The sequence below is a fragment of the Lathamus discolor genome, chromosome 1 (genome assembly GCF_037157495.1).
Source record: "Lathamus discolor isolate bLatDis1 chromosome 1, bLatDis1.hap1, whole genome shotgun sequence".
In the NCBI taxonomy this organism is placed as follows: Eukaryota; Metazoa; Chordata; class Aves; order Psittaciformes; family Psittacidae; genus Lathamus; species Lathamus discolor.
This window is the reverse complement of record NC_088884.1, coordinates 111,004,663-111,026,517: the sequence shown is the minus strand read 5'-3', so window position 1 is coordinate 111,026,517 and position 21,855 is coordinate 111,004,663. Positions and strand designations below refer to the sequence as shown.

General features: G+C 39.0%; 1 protein-coding gene across 3 annotated transcripts in view; it reads right to left on the bottom strand.

Annotated features, from left to right (window-relative positions):
- Positions 1-2,762: 2,762 nt before the first annotated feature.
- Positions 2,763-21,855, bottom strand: part of PAPSS1 (3'-phosphoadenosine 5'-phosphosulfate synthase 1) — a 45,189-nt gene continuing 26,096 nt past the window's right edge. For all 3 annotated transcript variants that reach the window (XM_065690557.1, XM_065690572.1, XM_065690565.1), the window contains exons 8-12: positions 21,579-21,784; positions 20,344-20,479; positions 18,687-18,955; positions 15,046-15,275; positions 2,763-3,800 (exon numbers count right to left, since the gene is read on the bottom strand). In XM_065690557.1, the coding sequence (XP_065546629.1) occupies positions 3,662-3,800; positions 15,046-15,275; positions 18,687-18,955; positions 20,344-20,479; positions 21,579-21,784 (980 nt within the window). In that variant the 3' untranslated portion in view covers positions 2,763-3,661. The remainder of the gene's footprint in view (positions 3,801-15,045; positions 15,276-18,686; positions 18,956-20,343; positions 20,480-21,578; positions 21,785-21,855) is intronic.

The following is a 21,855-nucleotide window of genomic DNA, read 5'->3' as shown; positions in this document are numbered from 1 at the left end:
CCACTCATTTCCTAACCTCTTGACTTCTAGTGAATTATTCCAGATGTAGAAGCTTTGTTAGCTCCAAACTGCACCTAAAAAACCCATGACCTAGTCCACATTTTCCATTTCACACCTCTAATACAAAGTTGTTAGTGCTCAGATCCTCTATTGAAAGAAAAAATAAAAATAAAAATATGGAATTCAGCATCCTCAGCATTCATCTACTATTTTTCCATCACAACCTGTAAATCCTTACTTGAAAAGTTACTTTGAATATTCATGGTAGTCAGAAATAGGCATACGGGAGTTCACACAGGAAACCAGAATTTTCAGCCATGAAAACTTGCTTTCTGAAGTTGCCCGAAATCAGTCATCTGGAATTAATCATTTCACCTCAGAAAGGTAGTAATTTTGTACCATTATAGAACTGCAAGGATTAGGGTTTGGTAATCTCCACCCACCTTGTTGTATTTTCGAAAGCTGGGCCCAGATTGTCCTTATAACACCCATACAGATAGATGGTGTTTTTACTTTCATACATCAAACACCCAATATATCAGAATGATCAGCTAGAAGTGAATAATCACCCTGAGACTGTACAAAACTCACAGGATAATAGCTATAAATTATCCTGTGCAAGAGTAGCAGGTAAAGAATTATTTATAAGGTGGAGGCAGAAGGTGGGAGGCAGGAGGAACACATTTTGACATTTTTCATCTTAATAAACAGAGCAAAACTCCTCTTGACTGTTAAAGCAAAACAATCTTTAAAAAAAAAAAAAAAAGGATGTACTTGGAAGCCTATTTTGCTGTTCTTCATAAGAAAAGAATACACCTATATAGCTGCTTAGACTTGTGATTAATGTACGTATCAGTATTTTTTCAGTAAAAAAGGAATTGGTTTATTAACGGAAGAAATAAAACAATGGAGCTTTTTATTTTCCCAGCTTGAAAGTTAAGACCTGCTTGTCTTTATATCCACAACACGTTTCAAAAGTATTATTACTTTTGTATGGCATGTTCCTGTGGTCATCGTTTTTTGGTGACAGAGCAGGTGTGTGAAGACAGATGCTGCATGCAACCACCATTACCTCATTAGTCCTGTTGCTGCCTCCTGGAAGATTCCCAACTGTTGTCTCAGAAGAGCCTCAAAAGTGCCGTAACACTGTTACTGAAATTGAACCTACTGTTAAAAAGCAGAACATTAAGACTAGCCAACTGAGGTAACTTACTATTCACTGAGATAAGGCAGAGAAAAGCTAAAGAGAGACACTAGAAAAGAGTAATTTCTGGGGTAGCCTTTTCCAGTACATATGATTTCCTTAAATAATGCAGCTGCAGACAAGAGATAAAAATTAAACTCTACAATGAAAACTCGTATGATACAGGAAAATATTGTTGTGTAGAGCAAGTCCTGCCCACAAACTGACCAGATGCTCCTGTTTTTAATCAACATTATGCTGGGAATGCCGTGGTCATTGGCTTAAACTTAGAATAAACCTGAAAGCTTCTTTAATACAGAGACTTGCAAGGAATACTTTCCAGAAGCACTGTAACAGGGCCTCAGCATCAAACCAGCTAAGTATGAAAACTAGATCTGTTTGTTATCACTTTATTAATTTGTTTGAAAGCATTCCTGCTTCTAAATTAACTTTACAGGATGATTCACATTCATGCTCACCACAGACCCTTATCTTCAAGATTCCATGTAGCACATGTAGCACTTTGAAAACATTAATTTCTGTAGACCTGAGTTTGCTATACTGCCAAAATACTTTTTATTATGCTTCATCACAGCAAGCAGAAGAATCAAAACTGACAGCAAACAGTCCAAACTCCAACTTCCAACAGCAAATCAAATTTTAGCAACTGCTAACTTCATAGTTAAACTTCAAGTTTTGCATGAACAGCTGCACACAGATGAACTGGCTCTTTATTCTGGTTTTCACACATCCTACATATTGATACAATCTAAAAAGAAAACCAAGTCTGAAGAAAATTTATTCAGCAATTCTGAAGAAATAAACTTCACCTTACCAAAACACAGTCTTAAGTTATTGTTGTGGTTCATTAATAAATATGCCTCTTGACTTTTCCCAATTCCACCTTACCTTCTGCCAGTCAGAGGTAAGAATCCAATTAAAATATACTTTCTACATCTCTTCAAAGAGGCAGAGGAATAAAAAAGAAGGAAGTAATTCTCAAAGTATGTCTTAAATACTGGTTACTTTAAACAAGTAAACAAAGATTGCAAGTAGCATTCATTCCAGTCATTACATCCTTACATCACAACCTTCCCCATGTCCAAAAAACTCTAGATGAACATATGCTTCATCCAAGCTCAGCAGCATGCTAGCATCAACATTTTAAAAACAGTTTTGAGCTGGATCCTCCTGTTAAGAACAGAAAAGTAAGTTTCCATGACAAGGATATGAGATAGCTTCTAGCTAAAAGGCTGAGAGGGGTTATGAATTTTACACTGACACTGACTACCTGCAAACCTTGACTCCAATATTGATCCCAATGTTATCAATCCCAATAGGTCAATGTTACTTTAGACTTGAAGCATTTTACTTTTCACTTTTTACGTTGTCCTTTAGCAGTTAACATTTCACATACCAAATTAACCAACTTCAGGATTTTCAAAGAATCCTAGGAAAAGAACAGATGCTTTGTCTTTCAAGCAAGCAAAGCTGAAGCAAGAAAAGGAAGCTAGTCTTTGGACACCTTGAAACATAGCCAAAAAATAACTTCAGGAATAAACATTCGTATCACAAGATATGCCAAGATGTAAGGAATTTTTTATTTTTCTTGCAATAATTAAACATGAATTCAATATTGGTCTGACATTCTTTTTTTTTTTTTTAAGTTCTAATAAGCTGAACACGTATATCTGTAATCAGAAACTGTCCAGTTATATAAAATGAAATATAACATTCCCTACTGATATATATGGCAACAGGCACATACATTTAAAAAAACTGGATTAGTTATCAATTCAAAGTGAAAACTAGATATTTTCTTTTGTTCACTCCTTGGCCATCTTCACAGGTCCACAGCACAAAAGAATCGCCAGACAGCTCAATGAATCCCAAAACTAAATGAAGAAAGCAAAAAAAGTTAACTGTGGTATATAAAAAACTCTGCTTTTTGATTACATATAGTAAGAAATTAATGTTAAGTGCTTCTGGAGATGATGATGAGATAAAGATGAGGACACTTTTATGGATGTCTTAAAACTTACTTACTTTTTCAATTTATAGATAATCTAGCCACAGTTAAGCATCTAACCATTGCATTTTCTCCTACAAAGTACTAAAACCAGACACTACCCAACAACTTAAATAACACATGAAAAAGCTGTATCTATTTAACAGTTGCAGATGTCATAGGACAGAGACAATAAAATATAAAAAATGACAAGAGTTAAAAATCCTACTGCAAGAATATTAACTGTAATAAAAGAGAAGACATTAAAAACAGCAGCTAGTTAGGTGCCAGGACATAATAGAACCCATAAGGATAGGCAAAGAATGATGCTAAGTTAAGCAGAAAGAGTCTGTTTTCAGAGAAGAACTTCCTGACAGACGCCACAACAAAGCAACATGAACGGTGACTGTGTGGTCCCCTTCTCGTAAACAGATCAGGCGTCAAAGGTTGATCTGCGGTTAATAAGAGGCCTAAGCCTTCTCCAAGGATTTGTAGTATTCTGTCAGCACAGTCCAAGCCTTAAGAGCCATGAAGCCTTCCGGTGGGTTTTGTCCTTCTCGAGCCAACTTGCGCATGCGGGTCCCCGATATAAAATCAAAGTCTTCATGGCTGAGTGAGTAGGAGGAGGAAGGTGGGGGTTGGGGGGGGGGGGTGTGGGTGGAGAAGGGAGAGGAGAAAAGGGGAAGAAAAAAAAAAAAACATATTCAGGCAAAGTTGCTCATATTCTTGTGCTTGCTTGATACTATCAAATTTTCTTGGGAGTATAAATGCTTTGTAGCAACTGTCATTACCAGACTTTTCACCAGCAATGCCAGTGAATCTCTACAATATACACCCTCTACAATATTCAGATTAGGTAACTCCTGAGGTTTAGCAGCATGGTCCAACTGATCTCCAGGGGACTGAATCGAGACTGTGCTTCCATCTAGCCTGGCTCACTCTCTATGAAAAAACACGGAATTGCTGTTTAGAGAGAACCATCTCTTCCACCCTGTCTCAGCTCTCTGCCAAGCATCAGAAGCCATCCTATTTTGCATCTTGCCCTGCCATAGCAGCAGACCAGCCCTATGCGCTGGTTGAAGGCTCCAGTTCTGGTTGAGGAGGATCATTTCAGTGCCAGCAGAAAATGTGGAAAAAACAACATTGCATGACATCTTAGTGAAGGGCTGTTTGCAGAACAGAGAAAGAAAAGCCTCAGTCTAGAGGTAAGCTTCACAGCTGAGCCACTGCAAGCCACTGAGCATGCCTATATATATATATATACATGGCACACACAGTTCAAAAAGAAAGGAGCAGAGGAATAATAAAAATGCCTTTCCCTAAAGATGTTTTTATTAACATGACAATCTAAATTAATATTAACTTGTCAGGTATGCGGTCATAAGCAGCAAAAGCTCCACAAGTTAAACTCGTAGTCCCCACAAGACTGAAACAGTAAAAGCAAGACACGAATGCCAGAGTTCTACCAAATGCTCTAAAGGAGAAATGATTTATTCTTAAATTAAATATGCAATTTTGTTTACGCCATTTGCCCAATTTGCAACATACATGCACTACACATTCTTTACTTGTCTGCCTCAAATAAAACCCAAATATTTATCTCAGATGCACATGCCTTCTACAGAAACATGAGCCAAGTGTGTGCATCAGAGGTTACAACTTGGCTCTAAGTGCAGAGCTATGCTCAGTAGGGTATGGAAGTTAGCACATTGCAGAAAGCATTTCACAGTTCCCTTCAAAAAATCACTAGCCCCATGACTTGAATTAGATTGTATACATTTACACAGCATCACTGCCATACATGCTCTTTTCTTATTGCTCTCAATTCAGGACTGAATTCCTGAAGCGTCACAGGGCCAAAAAACCCTACTGTGCTTCAATTCTGCTAAATATAAATTACATCAAAATGAAAATTTAAAGTTGATGTAATCCTATGGGAGAAAAAGTTATGTCACTTATTTATAATAGCTGAAAATCTTGTTCCTTGGCAGAGAGATGCCTACCATTCACCTGGTTACTAACAGTACTTGAAGGTAACTTGCATGCTTCACAAAGAACTATTTCTATAAAACATATGTGGGAAAGTGATAAGTCTGGTTAATTCTCGGGGGGGGGGGGGGGGGGGGCAGGGTTACTAAGGTACTGAGACAATAAATTCATATATGCCATATAAGTCAATAAAGCCCCCAATTCCTCTAGCTGCTTGCCCCTAGACGCATAAAAAGCGGCTCTAGGCACTGGAGATATCAAGAAAGAGAAAACCATGAAAAGCAGCTAAGAATATTTATAAAAGCCATAAAAAAAGGAAAGAAAAACATGAGCAAGGATCATTAAAGAAACACTACCTCCAGAATCTCATAACATCTCTAGAACTGTTTCAAAAATTCTATTAAATTATACAAAAGTACTAACGATGCCCTCTCATAATCCCAAACTTCTCCTTTGAACTTTTTCTTTAAAAAAATAATTACTCTAATTAGTAATCACTAAATTTATGGTACATCATAAATAGTACTTTGTCAATATATACTGCACATTGAAACAACTAACTTTGCCTTCTTTAAAATTACTGCATTTGCAATTTGTTTCCAATAAATTGTTTCCAACTGATCTCCAGTTTCATACCTAAACCAGAGTATCTGAACAACCACTGAATACTCATTGTCTTTGCTAATGGTAGAAATCAAATTTCTTGAATATCAGAAACTGAGATTTCCACTAAGCAGAAATACCTTATCAGTACTGGCACTGTGATGTTCACCTATGTGAACCTTGAGCATTTTGAAATAAAACATACCAGTATGAATAATTTGCTTTTGTGGAAAAAAGAAACTAGAAAGAAGTGTCAAGTAACTTTGTTCAGTTAATTTTGAAGATATCAGCAGTTGACCTACATGAAATGGATTTGAGCAGAACATAAGAAGGGGAAATATTTGACCATTAAAGCTGCTATGAAATATAAATGTCAAAGCCATCCAAGTTCAATTCTCAAGTGAGATTTGGAATGACTCTCGATGAAACTTAAGCTAAGACTTTCCTAAGCATAGGATTTAAGTGCCTTCTAAATCTTCAGTCAGTGTCTGCTGGAACTGGCATTGTTTGAGCCACAATCCGTATTAGTAAATGTTTGTAATACTGATTTGACCTTTTACTATGATTTACTAAATTGAGGTTGACTAGTATTGACGTAATATTTAGTGCCAACGCAATTAAAAGCATTCTCCGAAAGTAAGAAGAAAAAAAGGCAAAAATAAATCTACAACAAAAATTTGACAACCGAAAACCAGTCTTGAAACCTATTAAATCAAGACTGGTATTTGCTCCATGGCATCTTAGACACCTACTACACTCAAAGTATGGTAAAAGCCTTACATACACATGCTGTGAAATCTCCTTGCTTGTGGAGGACACGGCTAGGCAGACAGAAAATACATTAACTTTGCTGCACTCTCATACATCTAGCAAAAAGAGAAAAGGAATCTTTTCTTACACTTCACATTGTGCCTTCCTTTCACACACACAGAGCTATATGTATATAGACACCCGCAGATACACAGACACCAGTTCTTTCTTTTCTTTCTCTTACAAAAACTGTTTTAATCTGTTAAATGGATTTCCGTTTTTTCTGTGCAATCAGCAGTTACTTTTTATCATACTACCACAAGTGACCTCTGCAACAATGACAGCTCTTCAGGCTTTATTAACTCAAGCACTCCAAGAGCAGTGTGCGAGGCTGATTTCAAAGACCCAACTTTGTTTCGTCACAAGAACTGTTATCATCATATTTGTTATCATATTTGCAAGTGGGAAACAACTGCATGAAGATGCCCACAGTCCTACAACTAAACCTCTGCTGCATCTCTGAGATGTCACCACAGTACCTTAAAGTGATTGAGGAGAATATTTTTTTCCACTTCAACAACTATTCCCTACAGGTTTAATCTAAGTATAAAATATATAATTGATTTTTCCCCCTTGGGAACCCCAACCTTCTGTTAGGGTACCTGGTACTGTGCAAATGACCTCCTGAAACTCCCATTCTCTGTGAAGGGCAATTTCTGGTGCTCTCAAGATCTTAAGAAATTACTTTTTAATACAAGACTCATTATAAAAGCACAGACCACTCATTCATTGGTTTGCCTATTTATAAAAATAAGGGGTTTGGAAACAAGTGTATGGAAATAAAACAATAACATGACTTACCCTAGTCTGGCTTCAAAATGACTGCTATGTTCTACTCAGATGGTAGACTTCAGATCCGATTAATTGCTAGGAAAATTCACAGCCTCCTTATCTGGGGTTCAGTCACAGAATCACAGAACAGTTAGGGTTGGAAAAGACCTTAAGATCATGAAGTTCCAAGCCCCTGCCATGGTCAGAGACACCTCACCCTAGACCATGTTGCCCAAGGCTCTGTCCAACCTAGCCTTGGACACTGCCAGGGACTGAGCATTCACTGCTTCTTTGGGCAACCCATTCCAGTGCCTCATCAGCCTTTAACAGGTCCTTTAACAATTCTCTTCTCCAGCTTCATGCTTCCTGGATCTGTCATGAGGTGAAGTTTAACCTTATAACCCTTTTCAGAAGGATTTTCACCAATTTTAAATTTGCCTTTGCAGCATCAAGTCACTACATGCACCGTAGGTCCTACAGCAACAGAATGCTGGCCCTTACATTGTCAAGTCTTTTGTTATGTCAGTCTATGTTAAGCTTTGGTAATGCCCCATGACACTGAATGAACTGGCTAGTATCAGCTAGGTACAAAATGTAACTGGCCACAAACAAACTCTCTGTGAAAGCAGAACATAACAACATGATTAATTACTAATTAACATATGTAAAGAAAATCCTTTACTTGCTGTGAATGAAATTCTGATTTCATGAGTGTTTAAGTCTTCCAAGCTGCCGTAGTGTTTCAGTGTATCCTAAATTATGCACTAATGTTAATTGATAAACTGTATTTCATGTAGCTAAATTAGTAAGTGTGCTTATCTCCACCTTCTACTATCATTTTAAAAATTAGGTAGCACACCAAACAAATCTGGGAATAGCGTGTACTTAGCTGGAACAGTTGTTCTGTAAGTATGATTTGATAGTATTAAAGCAGTTGTGACAACCATATTAAAGGTCCTGGGAATAAACTATACAAAGTTTGAATCTTCTTCTCTTCACAGATACCCATGCTTCATTCACATTATACAGAAAGGATGAAGAGGCTGCTCCAGTAACCTGACCCACGAGTTTCTTTTAGCCAAAATGATCTCATCAGTTTTCTTTCAGGGAATGAAGAAAAATAAAAAGTAAAAAATAAAAAATAAAGGAAAGAAATCCATTTTTCCAGACACTGCTGTGGCTTGTTTAATTGCCAGACTAATTTCCTTTCTTAATTGAGTTTTTTCTCAGCAGCAGTCTGTGGCTGCATTTTATAGGACTGATCTTCTGTAAAGAATTGGGAATCTGCTCACCCAAACAGCTACTATTATTAAGCCACCAATCCCAAATTACACTTGCCTGTGGTAACTGAGAGGCCTTTCTGTTTTTTTCTGAAGGGATTTCAGTGTTGGGTAGGGTTAGGTTTGGGGTTTTGGGGGGAGTGAGGGAGCTGTTTTTATTGCTTGGTTGGTTCTTTGGTTGTTTGTCCTTTACACTTCAGTTTAATAGTGGTTCACAAGCCAGACACTCATTTTTCATTTCTCCATTACAACTAGAATTCTCCCCATAAACTTTTCCAGAACACGTTTGGACATATTCAATTATTAATCAAAAAAATCTGTGAACTCTAAATGGATAAAAACTATAACCAAAAGACTTATCTGTATTGTTTCTTCAGAACTGTGTGCAAGTGGTAATGCTCAGGGCTTCCCTCAGAAACATAGATTAGGTTTCTTATCTGACTTCAGTAACAATACAAAACTTTTTTTTTTTTTACTATCCCCATTTTGACAAAGGGAAAATAAATGAAGTCAGCTCTACCTGTGCTGCTACGTATCACTTCAAATGCATTCCTCAAATCCCTTTCCTAAATCTTAGTTTTACACACATCTTTCTCAAAACCATGTTTTAAGACCACAATTTCAAGAGGTGCTAAACATATTCCAAAATGTCCAAGAAACAAACTAAAAATTGTGCTGGCTTCATGAGGTAAAATACAAATATAGTTCCAAGTCATTGATTGTTTACAAGTCTTACTATTTTAAAGGGTAACTTCAGTCAATTTATACACGTTAAACTTTGTGCACCACTTTGCAGCTACAATTGCTGGCAGATAGACTTCAGCTCCAACACAGTACCACAGCAGCTCAACACTGTCTAACAGCAGCACAAGCCCGTGACACCCAACAGTCATGTTCTTCAGCCTGCTCCCAAGCACAGAGACAGGCTCTACTGAAACTCTGAAGGCAGGAAACATTATGGAAGATACTAATGGAAGTGAGAAACAAACTTCTTTCCCATAAAAGCAGAGCATGAATGTCTAAAGATATCACAAGCAAAGCAAGTCTCTGCCACTGCTAACGCTGCAGCCCCAACTTGTCAGACCCTTCTGGCAGTTGGATCAAGCTTTTAGTAGCCTCTCACCGCTAGCTAAAGATTCATCCCCCTCTGTCGCCATGGCTTGGGATTGCCTTCAGAAGCACAAAGATAATTCACTAATATCAACAAAGAACCCAACTGCAATAACCTCTGCATGTCTTTACTGCCAAGTCTGGTGTGGATCCCACTGCCAAACTAAAAGACATCCAAGATGGCAGCCAGTGTTCATTACAGTTTCTCACAAGCGCCTTCCCAAACACAGGAGTCTAGGAGGCCTGAAAGAGTAGGAGATGAGTACTCGGGGAAAGAATAACTACTTCCAGCAGCCCAGACACACAGCTGATCTATAGCTCAGTCCAAGAGAAAGCCTCTTGCCATAACTTTCTGTGCATCCATTGGTGATGTAAATTCTTGAATTGCCTAGTTGGCTGCCAAATCTTCAAGCCTCAAAGAACTGAGAAAGGTGCAATAAAAATCAAGTTGCCCATTTCTAAAACAAGTCACAGCAATGTGTCTATGCATACAATGTTCTTCCCCACATTTACATGCAGTGTTTTTCACCAGGTAAGTGGTAAGCTCTGGAAAGATTTCCATGAACATCACTATTTCCTACCCAACGGTACTGATCTTCTCGTATTTCCAGACAATCCTGTATTCCTTGCCATGCTCCTCACAGTCAAACACCACATGGTCCAGGAGTTTGCCACATTTCCAGCATTACACAGACTATCTTGAAATGCAGCCAGCTGCACCCACCCAAGCTCTAACTCTGGAGCCTACCACAGTGCGGTCTGACAAGAAGGAGCTGTAACGGCTCTCTCTTCAGGGAGTCTACATGTGTCTGCATTGCCACCTAGAGGATTGCTGCCACACTCCAGTCCACCCTCGGGTTTACAAACAGCATCGAGGGAAGGACAGGACAAATAATCTCTCACATTCTGAAAGCAGCAGGGCAGAACTGCACACTGGTAGTACAAGAACAGGAAAAAAAAATGCCTCAAACCAAAGGGTCCCTACGGACATGATGAAAAGGTAACAGGGTGGGCATAATGCAGTGTGTGACAAAAGGCAAATCTTATTACCACAGAGCGTTTGGTTTGTTGGGTTTTATCATCATTTGCATTGGCTAACGACAGAGGTACAATTTTACTCCCCTTGATCTAAATCATATCTATCCCACTAAGAGTTCAATATCAGTAATCACAGAATCACTATTCTTCTACAAAGATTTTCTGTTACATGAAATGAAAATTCTGGCCTCTCGCACTCCCCTTCTATTCCAAATTAAGAACTGACATCTTGGTGTCTTTATCACTTAAAATTGCTGAATTATGTGGACAACAAACAGAACAACTACCCGCGGTATCTACAACAAAACCCTTTTGAATCTTAAATGTTATAATGTATACAGGTTTGCATAAAACTAGATGTATTTACATCACAATCTAGTTATTGTGCACACCCCTGAGGACTTCTGAATACCCTTCAAATAGTGAAAGGCATAAAGGCAGTGAAGTGTTCAACAGCTAGCTAAGATGCAATACATTCAGAAAGATTTTCGTATCACATACACTAGGAGCATCTGATTTTACTCCTCCTAATGAAAATACTGCATGCATGTGGGCATAGGTCTCTGATCAGATACCAGTAACCATAGTTTCACTTGAGAAAAAAAAAAAAAAAACAAAACTTGCTGCAATGCCATCCATAGATAACCTTTACAGCTCTAAGGAAAACCTTACACTGGAATGCTGCCTATATGGGAGGGAGGAGGAAGGAAGAACATCAGTAAACTACAGCTGCTAAATAAGCCTCCCTGATTAGCTTCAATTTTAAAACATCTGCAGTGTAGCCAGTCATCAAATTTCTAAACACATATGGATGCTGTACACTAATATACAGTGAAACTATTTTAATTCTTGTCAGGTTTCAACAGATTCGCCTTTATCATGCTGCTTATGACTTCCAAACAACAGAAAAACACAGTTCTGGATTTCCGAAGGGCCAACTTTGGCCTCTTCAGTCAACTGCTAAGGGAAGTCTCATGGGAAAGTGTACTAGGCGGTAAAGGGGCTCAAGATAGCTGGTTAGCATTCAAGGACCGCTTCTTCCAAGCTCAGGATCGGAGCGTCCCAATGAGTAGGAAATCAAGTAAGGGATCTAGGAGACCGGCGTGGTTAAACAAGGAGCTGCTGGGCAAACTCAAGTGGAAAAGGAGAATCTATGGATTATGTAAGGAGGGGCTGGCCGCTTGGGAGGAATATAGGACAGTTGTTAGAGGATGTAGGGAGGCAATTAGGACAGCTAAGGCCTCCTTGGAACTCAATCTTGCTAGTCGGGTTAAAGACAATAGAAAGGGCTTCTTCAAATACATAGCAAATAAAACTAACACAAGAGGCAATACAGGCCCACTGCTGAACGAAGTGGGTACCCTGGAGACAGAGGATATAAAGAAGGCAGAGGTGCTGAATGCCTTCTTTGCCTCTGTCTTTACTCCTGCAGACTCCCCCCGAGGGCCCCGGATTTCTATAGCCCCAGAAGGAGTCAGGACAAAGGAGTTTGCTTTGGTAGATGAGGATTGAGTTAGGGATCAGCTATGCAATCTGGACATCTGTAAATCGATGGGTCCGGATGGAATGCACCCACGGGTGCTGAGGGAGCTGGCGGAGGTCATTGCTAGGCCACTCTCCATCATCTTTGGTAAGTCGTGGGAAACGGGCAAGGTGCCTGAGGATTGGCGGATGGCAAAGGTCACACCAGTCTATAAGAAGGGCAAGAAGGAGGACCCGGGTAATTATAGACCGGTCAGCCTTACCTCCATCCCTGGAAAGGTGATGGAACAACTTATTCTTGACTCCATCACTAGGCATATCAAGGATGAGGGGGTCATTAAGAACAGCCAACATGGTTTTATGAGGGGGAAGTCATGTATGACCAACCTTATAGCCTTCTATGAGGAAGTGACTAGGTGGAGGGATGATGGTAGAGCGGTAGATGTAGTTTTTCTTGATTTCAGTAAGGCATTTGATACTGTCTCCCACAGCATCCTCATAGATAAGCTAAGGAAGTGTGGGCTTGACGATCAAGTAGTGAGGTGGATCGAGAACTGGTTGAAAGGAAGAAGGCAGAGAGTTGTGGTCAATGGCGCAGAATCTAGCTGGAGGTCTATGACTAGTGGAGTTCCTCAGAGGTCGGTGCTGGGACCGGTGCTGTTTAATATTTTCATCAATGACCTGGATGAGGGAACTGAGTGCACCCTCAGCAAGTTCGCTGATGACACAAAACTGGGAGGAGTGGCTGACACACCAGAGGACTGTGCTGCCATTCAGCGAGACCTGGACAGGCTGGAGAGTTGGGCGGGGAGAAACTTGATGAAATTTAACAAGGGCAAGTGTAGAGTCTTGCATCTGGGGAAGAACAACCCCATGTACCAGTACAGGTTGGGGGTTGACCTGCTGGAAAGTAGCGAAGGGGAAAGGGACCTGGGGGTCCTGGTGGATAGGAGGATGACCATGAGCCAGCAATGTGCTCTTGTGGCCAAGAAGGCAAATGGCATCTTAGGGTGCATTAGAAAGGGTGTGGTTAGTAGGTCAAGAGAGGTTCTCCTCCCCCTCTACTCAGCCTTGGTGAGGCCGCATCTGGAATATTGCGTCCAGTTCTGGGCCCCTCTGTTCAAGAAGGACAGGGAATTGCTTGAAGGAGTCCAGCGCAGAGCCACGAAGATGATTAAGGGAGTGGAACATCTCCCTTATGAGGAGAGGCTGAGGGAGCTGGGTCTCTTTAGCTTGCAAAAGAGGAGACTGAGGGGTGACCTCATCAATGTTTACAAATATGTAAAGGGTAGGTGTCAGGATGATGGAGCTAGGGTTTTTTCAGTGATATCCAGTGATAGGACAAGGGGCAATGGGTGTAAACTGGAGCATAGGAAGTTCCACGTTAACATCAGGAAGAACTTCTTTACTGTAAGAGTGACAGAGCACTGGAACAGGTTGCCCAGGGGGGTTGTGGAGTCTCCTACACTGGAGATATTCAAGGCCCGCCTGGACAAGTTCCTGTGTGATGTACTGTAGGTTACCCTGCTCTTGCGGGGGGGTTGGACTAGATGATCTTTTGAGGTCCCTTCCAACCCTTGGGATTCTGTGATTCTGTGATAAAGTTATATCTAGTTATCTAAGAGATAATAATACTTTGCTGCTTTCCAAAATAAAAGCAGACTAGTTCAGGTGCTTGGAATATACTGCTGAAATATAAAGCAGTTAAATAACTTACAATCAAGGTTAAGCGCACTTTCTACGAATAAACATAATTCATGGTAAGAAAGACAAGCTGATGAATAAAACCTGTTGGTTGACTGTCGCAGGCCACAGTGACATTCTTGGAGACATTTATACTCAGTGTAACTGCAGCATAAGCAGCTGAAGAACAAATGACGCGCTTAGTTTTACAGATCAGTCCATCCCATGCTGATTTCATGCTTTCAAAGATGAAGTGTGGTGTACAGACATACTTATTCAGTTAGAAGCAGTAGGAAATAGAGTATAAAAAAAGCTGGTTTTTCCTTTTTGTTTTAAAAAAAAATCTTGCTTGACAGATTACCTTTCAGTATTAACTTCAACTGCACTTTGATGCAATAAAAAAAGTATGGTTCAATAATGTGAATAAAGAGGTGGAAACTAAAGTGACAAGTCAACTTCCCAGTCCCATTCATTTGGCACCACAGCAGCACATACGGTGAGCTTTGGAACGAGTGCCACATGAGTGAAATATAATATTGGAACATGCAGAAGATGTCATGTAACTGGATCAAAGCCTACCAAACAAACAAAAAAAGCTGGAAACCCTGGCCCAGTTTACAACAGAGCAAATAACAAATAATTTGTCATCCTCTCTCGTCCACAATCATCTCCCTGTTACACTCTCTTACTGCTTCTCTTCAATCCTATCTGATGCATACCTGACACCTGAGAAATGTATTTAGGAAGATAAACCAGCAGCAAGCTAATCTTACCATTAAATTAAAGAGTGGTATTTTCCTATGGATTTAGCACTCTGTATCAACATGTTCCAGAATTACAGAAACTCCAGTACCTGGGAGGAAAATGGGAGCTTCCAGTGGCAGCTAAAGTTGTTTCAGTTTAGTTGTGCTGTGAAACTGCACTCAAATCATGCTTAAGTCAAGTTGCATTTGTGATCTAAGGCCACATCTAAACATTGCCATCTTTGAACAATATGAACTTAATTTAAAACAATTTTTTTTTTATGTGGGTGGGCAAGTAAAAGGCAGCTATTGCTCAAAAAGTCTTAAAACAAAAATACAACTTACTGATCAGAGTCATAATAATCCATGCACTTCTTTTTCTTATTATAGGCTGCAACTCTGAAGGGTACAATTTCCAGTGCTCGGAGGCCTGGAGCCATTGTCAACACTTTTGCACCATGGGTCGGTTCATACAGATCCTTCCCAGTGTCAGGGTGTGGCATCCCTGCTGGATCTCGTCCTACAATGTAGAAATTAGCTCCTGCAACCATCCGTGATCTACAGTGCCACTGAACCTAGAACAGACACAGGGAAAAACAGTTAACAGAAAAAAATGGTCAAAATACAACCCTTAAAATGTACATACATTGTATAATTACCACTTTTTCCCTAATCACAGTTAGACAGCTGCCAAACATCACAACGGAAGAAAGACAAGATAGGCTACTTAAGCACGGTGTTGATACAAGCTTTAGCCAACCTCTCTACACATTAAAAATGAAAAATTGCCCATGGTCTGCATTTTTACCTGGTGCATGTGGCAAGGATGTTGTCCAAGGAAGGGCTTCGACACTTAATCTGTGTCAGTATTAACATGCAAAGGACATAAGAACTAGGTACATACCACACATGAATGCTTAGAACAGGCTTTCAGACCACTAAGACTGCCTACTCATACCACAAGCTTCTAAGATGAAAAATGATAAAGCAACTCCACCTTTAGTAAATATTTAGTCTCTTTTCCCTGATTGTTTTGAAATAACTTGTTTCTAACATCTCTGTACAAAATGGGGAAGAAAAAATGTCAAAATCAAGAAACTTAAGATTTGCTGAATTTTTGTTTGGATGCACCAACTCCCTTCCACCTACTATTTGAAGTATTGTAAACACTGACAAAGAGCTTTTCCACGTTACCCACTGCACATTTCAAAATGAGTGGTTTCAGAAGTAACAACTTGATTTTTACTTTTCCCCCCTCATATCTCTGTTAATACTGAAGGTAAAAAATAAAAAAGAGATACTTCAAAGGAAATTCTGCAGTCATCCACACCCTACAAAGAAATACTTTCAAGTTAATTAAAAAAAATGTATCTCTTATGAAATATGGCCAAATGATTTTTTTCCTCCCAAGGACTTTCTGCAGTATTTACTAGACCCTAGACCGTTAGGTAGGTTATACTTACAGCAGCTTTTAGACTTACTATGTTATAGGACTGTTGGTGAATTTTTTAAATTCATTTTGATATATGTAATATTTTCTATAGAAAAAAAATTAACTGTGCAGTACAGGAAAAGTAAAATAACTATTACATTACTTTAGGTAATGAAGGCATGCCACTTCAGGAAATGTCAGTATGTTCTCATCTGATACTGGGAAGTACTCCCTAAAAGAATTGTCATACCATCTATACAGTTTAGTATCTGCCAAAGGATACTCAGAGAAGAGTTTAAAGAATCAGCAAGTATGGAACAGTAGTTTCTTCTACGTTTCAGCCTTACTTTCACACAAACCTAAAGGGCCTACCCAGTAACTGTGTGGTGTTAAATAGCTTCCCAAGTTGAAAGGTAACAAACTTCTGTTGAGGGAGAAAAAAATAAAAAGAGAAGGGCAGGCAGAAGGGAAAAACCCCACAAATCACAGGATAAAAGTTGCTGCCACTACCTTGTAGTAAATGGACAATGTGACGAATAAATTTTCTTTCCATTACAAATTAAAACAAAACCAAAAAACACACACAAAAAAATTGCATCTGCCTACTGCAAACCTTCACATAAAACCACGTTTTAGTCACTGTGCCTGTACTGCCACTGAGCTTTAGGCAACAGGCTCGAAAGTGATTTTACAAAGTAGTAACTAGTAGCTCTACATTAGTTCTATAACCATTGCAGGAACCATTCAAGGAGGAAGTTTTGTAGTCAATATGGACAGAGTCCTGTAAATAAGATAATGAAATTTGGAAGCAGTCATGAGTTATAAGGGTACTACTGGTATCTGTTTTCATTTTGACCGCAGACAGACATTACCCATTACACTGCTATTAAAGCATATAGGGTGGTATAGAAGCACCTATATTATGCTAATAATTTTAATATTTGTAAGTACTGAGTGGGCCATACACAGTAAATTCCAGCATGCCACAGCAGCTAGCAGCATATTTCCTGAAACAACTCTAGCATAATTAAGAAATTTAAGTTTCAGTTTGGGTAACAGCAAGTAAGAACTTCGTTTTTGAGAAAGTTAAGCTATTTGATTAAGACGATTTATAACAATGTAAACCACATGTCTGAGACCTAAAAGTTGCAGCTCTTGTCCCATTTCTACATATGCATACTACTTCAGAACATATTTCATTTCCTAAGCAGGTGAATTTATTGCATTTTGATACAGAATATTTCTTACAGAACTTTCTTTTCTTCCAAGTAACTACAAGGAATGTTAAAAAATACAAAAATGCTAAACTGATGCTTACGAAACATGCCCATTAAAATCTTTACAGAGTGGAAGGCCTTATCCATCCTGTAGATGACCACACTAACAACTGCTTGCTGTTCTGTAGAGACTTGTGCTACAGAAACAAACCTGGCAAGAAGGTCTTTTAAATGACCCATGGAAAATTATTAAAGGAAGAATATCTTTTATTACTTGGCTACAAACATTCTGGTCAGGATGTACTCTGAGGTTACTGGAAATGCTATATAGCTTAGGAGGAAACTTTTATTCTGCTTAGAATAAAGAGTGGATTTTGTTCCTTCTCATATGCTCATGAATAGAAGACTGAAGCAGAAGATTTCTTTTAACTTTCACAAAAAGTCTATGTGGAACATACAAGATTCCGCACAGTAACTCGCTCAACATGCCTCAACTAGCTATGGACTACAGTTTTTGCTCTGGACTGAAAGGCAGTGCAAGCTCCGTTTGACTGGACACCTGCCTAAAATTTCATTCCACTGGCGAGATCTTGTACCAAAAGCTACCACAAAGTTAACCTCTTGAGCCTGGTCAGAATTTGAACTTCCTGTGACTCATGGAGAGGGGTGGTGGGAGGGGGAAAAAAGAAAAAAAAAAAGAAAAGAAAAGAAAGTAATGACATGGAGAACCAATATCCCCTAAAGGAATTGCCCTCACATGAGAGCATTTATTCTCTCTACTGCTTCCCACAAACCTCTAGGGATTCCAGCCCCAGACCTGGCTTCAAAATAAAGTGTTGCCAAAAAATTATTTCATACAAAAGCCTTGAAGCAATTCTCTCTGCATTAAGTTTGCCAAAAAATAAACAAAGCTCGCGTTTTTTTTCTAGTTTGTGTATAGCCCTCCAACACAAACTTTTTGTTTGACAGTTATAAAACTTCAGTATTTAACATTCAGAACAACCATTTTGTATGTCAACAGATCTCACAATTCCTTCTGAAAAGGACTGTAAAAAAAGGAGGAAGAATTAATTCAATATCATACCCTTATAACTGTAAAGAAAGGAATACATAAACCCAATATTGTCTCCTACCACTTGCAGCAAAATCCTACAATATAGAAGTTTCTTCACAGAAGAATATTTTGTTGATGACAGAGGTGGCTTTGACGGTCTGGTTTCCCAAGGAAAATTAACCTACTCTCTCCATTAAAAAAACCACAATGCACAATCATCAGGCATAACATTAACTGCTTTAGTGCACTATCAAAGGGGTTTGCTTTTGTTTGATGCATTTACCTCAGTTGGTCCAGCATACATCATGGGGGAAGGGAATATAGCCACTACTGTTGTTTCTGGATTCAAGATTCCCTCCTCCAGTACTGCAGCATGTTGCTTCATGCGCCACATGAGGGGAACATCATCCTCCTTTGTCCAGCCTCCAAGTGGATGCAAAAGTAAAACTGGGCGCCGGTAGCCACGTTCCAAAAGTTGCTTATGAGTATCCTGCATTAAAAGAGCATGCCCATTGTGCACTGGGTTGCGTAACTGGAATGCAAAGACAGCATCTACAGAGAAAAACAAACAAAGATAGAAGAAAAGCAAGTTATTTTATCAGGAGTTGTGCAACCATTGAAATATCTTCAAGTGGTACAATCTTTCCTCTGAAATAGCAGTAGTCACAGGCCATTAAAGGATTATGAATTATTACAGAATCATTACGCTCAATAAGCAAAACTAATACAAAACTAGCATACAAAACCATCCCTATACATCAGCTTCCTTCATTTTGAGATTTCATCAGAATTACTCTAGTTTCTCCAATAGCTATAATCTTCTCTAGATTTTTCACTTGCATGAGCATATAATATATGTTAAATTCTAAGAGGAAATCAAACTATGCTACCTGTCTTAAAGGCTCAATGTATGATCAGGAGAACAAATTGATATGTTTGCAACAAAATAAATAAAAGGGGATTTAATGCGCCTTAGTAAGTTTCCTTCGCCTAAACAGCTTAGTAGAGTTTACACACAGTAAGAACAAAGCAAGGCTAACTGCTATTCCAAAGTACTACAAACCCTTTGATGAAAAACCCTGACACAACTGGGATTTCTCCCTTCTGCAAATAAAGATGAACTAAGGGTCCCTGCAAGACAGCAAAATCACCATAACTGAGAGCTTTTCCAAAAACAAATTAATGAAATTGGGGTTTTTTTTCAGGTATCAAATATATTTATTTAGGAGATAGCTAAGTATCACAAACTGGCAGATCCTAGAAATACTGACCACACTGAAAGAAGACAGGAGCTCAGGCCCAATCTCAGCCTGCATTCTTGATGTTAATCTCTTTCCTTACACTTAAGAAGTGCTTATCAGCTGCCAGCCAATTGCTGTCACAATGAAGGTGGTATGTGTGATAGTGCTCTGCTTTGTAATATTACTCAGGCTCTTATTTATCTAACACAACTCTTTAGTGAGAAAAACTGTTGTTTCTTCTGCAATAAGTTAGTGGTTAGCTTTCAATTTTTAACTGTGACACATTCCATCTACTTGCATTATTGTCATAAGCTTTGCTCCCCAGGAGTAATGTGGAACAGACTTAAAAATAGCAGAGCATGAAAATTCAGCACTCAACCATACCGCTACAGTTTTAGCCAAATCTGATTATTTTTAAATCCCATTCTACCACATTTTGACATCATCTTTTCTTGCATTAGTCACATGTCTAGCGCACGTGAAAAGATAAAATTCAGAATCTCAGGCATTACCAGCTTCTCTTGTGTATTTATGCAATGCAATGCCTGAGATCATAACAATTAATAACTTTAAAAGGCAAAGAATGCCTCCTAAGAGAGCATTCAAAATCTTCATCCTTGAAACAATGCTAGCCCCTGAGGCTGCAGACATTTAGATAAATCTCTGCAGGAAGAAACAGAACAAGAAAAATTTACTCACCGGCATTCATTTCCTTGAATTTCTGCCTTAGTTCAGTTGGAGTGAGACGGTATTGATCGAGTCCATCATTCCAATAAATACGATCAAGGACCTGCAGATCTCCACCTACAAGCCAGTTCCCTTGCTCCATAACCATCTAAGAAAAGAAAGGAAAATCTTTGTTACGATTGGTTGCCAGCTTCTTCTGAGCATCTAGAGCATTCCGATGGGGGCATGTATTTACCAAGGGAAGAGTTGTGGGTTAATTTTATTTGACAGTCTCAAGTCAAGTGTCAATATATATTAAAAATAAATAAATAAATAAATAACTGGAACATAGCCCAGATATATTATGGTGCAGGAGAGATGCACAAATCTTCAGTAGGTATATGCCTTTCTTTCAAAAGAAAGGATTTTTTTAAATATGTAGAAATACAAGTAGGCAGCATTCTTTACCAACATTATTACATGACAAAAAGAGAAAATGGCTGGAAAGACCAATATATTAAGTACAATGAAGTTGCGCACTTTATAGCGGTTGACCAAAGCAAATGCAGTTTCAGTATGGCCTCACAGACAAGATTCTGGTCAGCAATAAAACAGTTCTGATTAACTACTCACCCACTTTATAAATAAAATCAGAAGTAGGATAGCTTTTGGCTTTATTTCACAGTACAACTTTACAAGGCAACATATAGAATCATAGAATGGTTAGGGTTGGAAAGGACCTCAAGATCATCTAGTTCCAACCCCCCTGCCATGGACAGGGACACCTCTCACTAAACCATCCAACACAAAGCTTCATCCAACCTGGCCTTGAACACTGCCAGGGATGGAGCACTCACAACATATATTGTACACTCACTAGAATTCTTCTTCAGAACAGAAGCTTTCTTGTCTTCTCAATGGATATATTTGCTGATTTAAGAAGCTTTGATGGTTCATCCAGCTACACAGAGGAATTTTTTCTAGGCAAACTAGAGAGCAAAGTTCCCTCTTCTGTAGCAGATTCTACAGTACATTCTGAATTCATTTCATGTGTGCATACTGACATTAGATTTTCACACTGAATGCAGATTATTCATCAGCTGCATAGAGCAAAATGGTCACTTCTATTTCTGCTCAAATGTTTTAATAGGTTCTCAAAGTAGTTCTGCTGTTGAAATACACTGGTCACAGACATCAGCTTCACTTACTTTGCAGTCCCACAAACATTACAGCTAATAGGATTAGATCCTCAACTTTTAAACACACACCTTGATATAGGGATGCTCCTTGCATGTTGTTCCCCATTGCCTAGCACAGCGTTCCTCTTTCCTGTGCTCATAAAACTCAGGATTACGGAGGATGGCCACACGGCGACCTTCATACACCAGTGCAATTGCTGTACACCCGTCCAGTCTTCCTTTGTCTTCTTGAGTAGCCGTTAGCACTATAGGCACTGACAGATTAATAACTCCCCCTACAGAGTGAAGAAGAAGAAAAAAAACAAAGAAAGCCTTTATCCTTAGTAACAGTGATCAATGATATTAT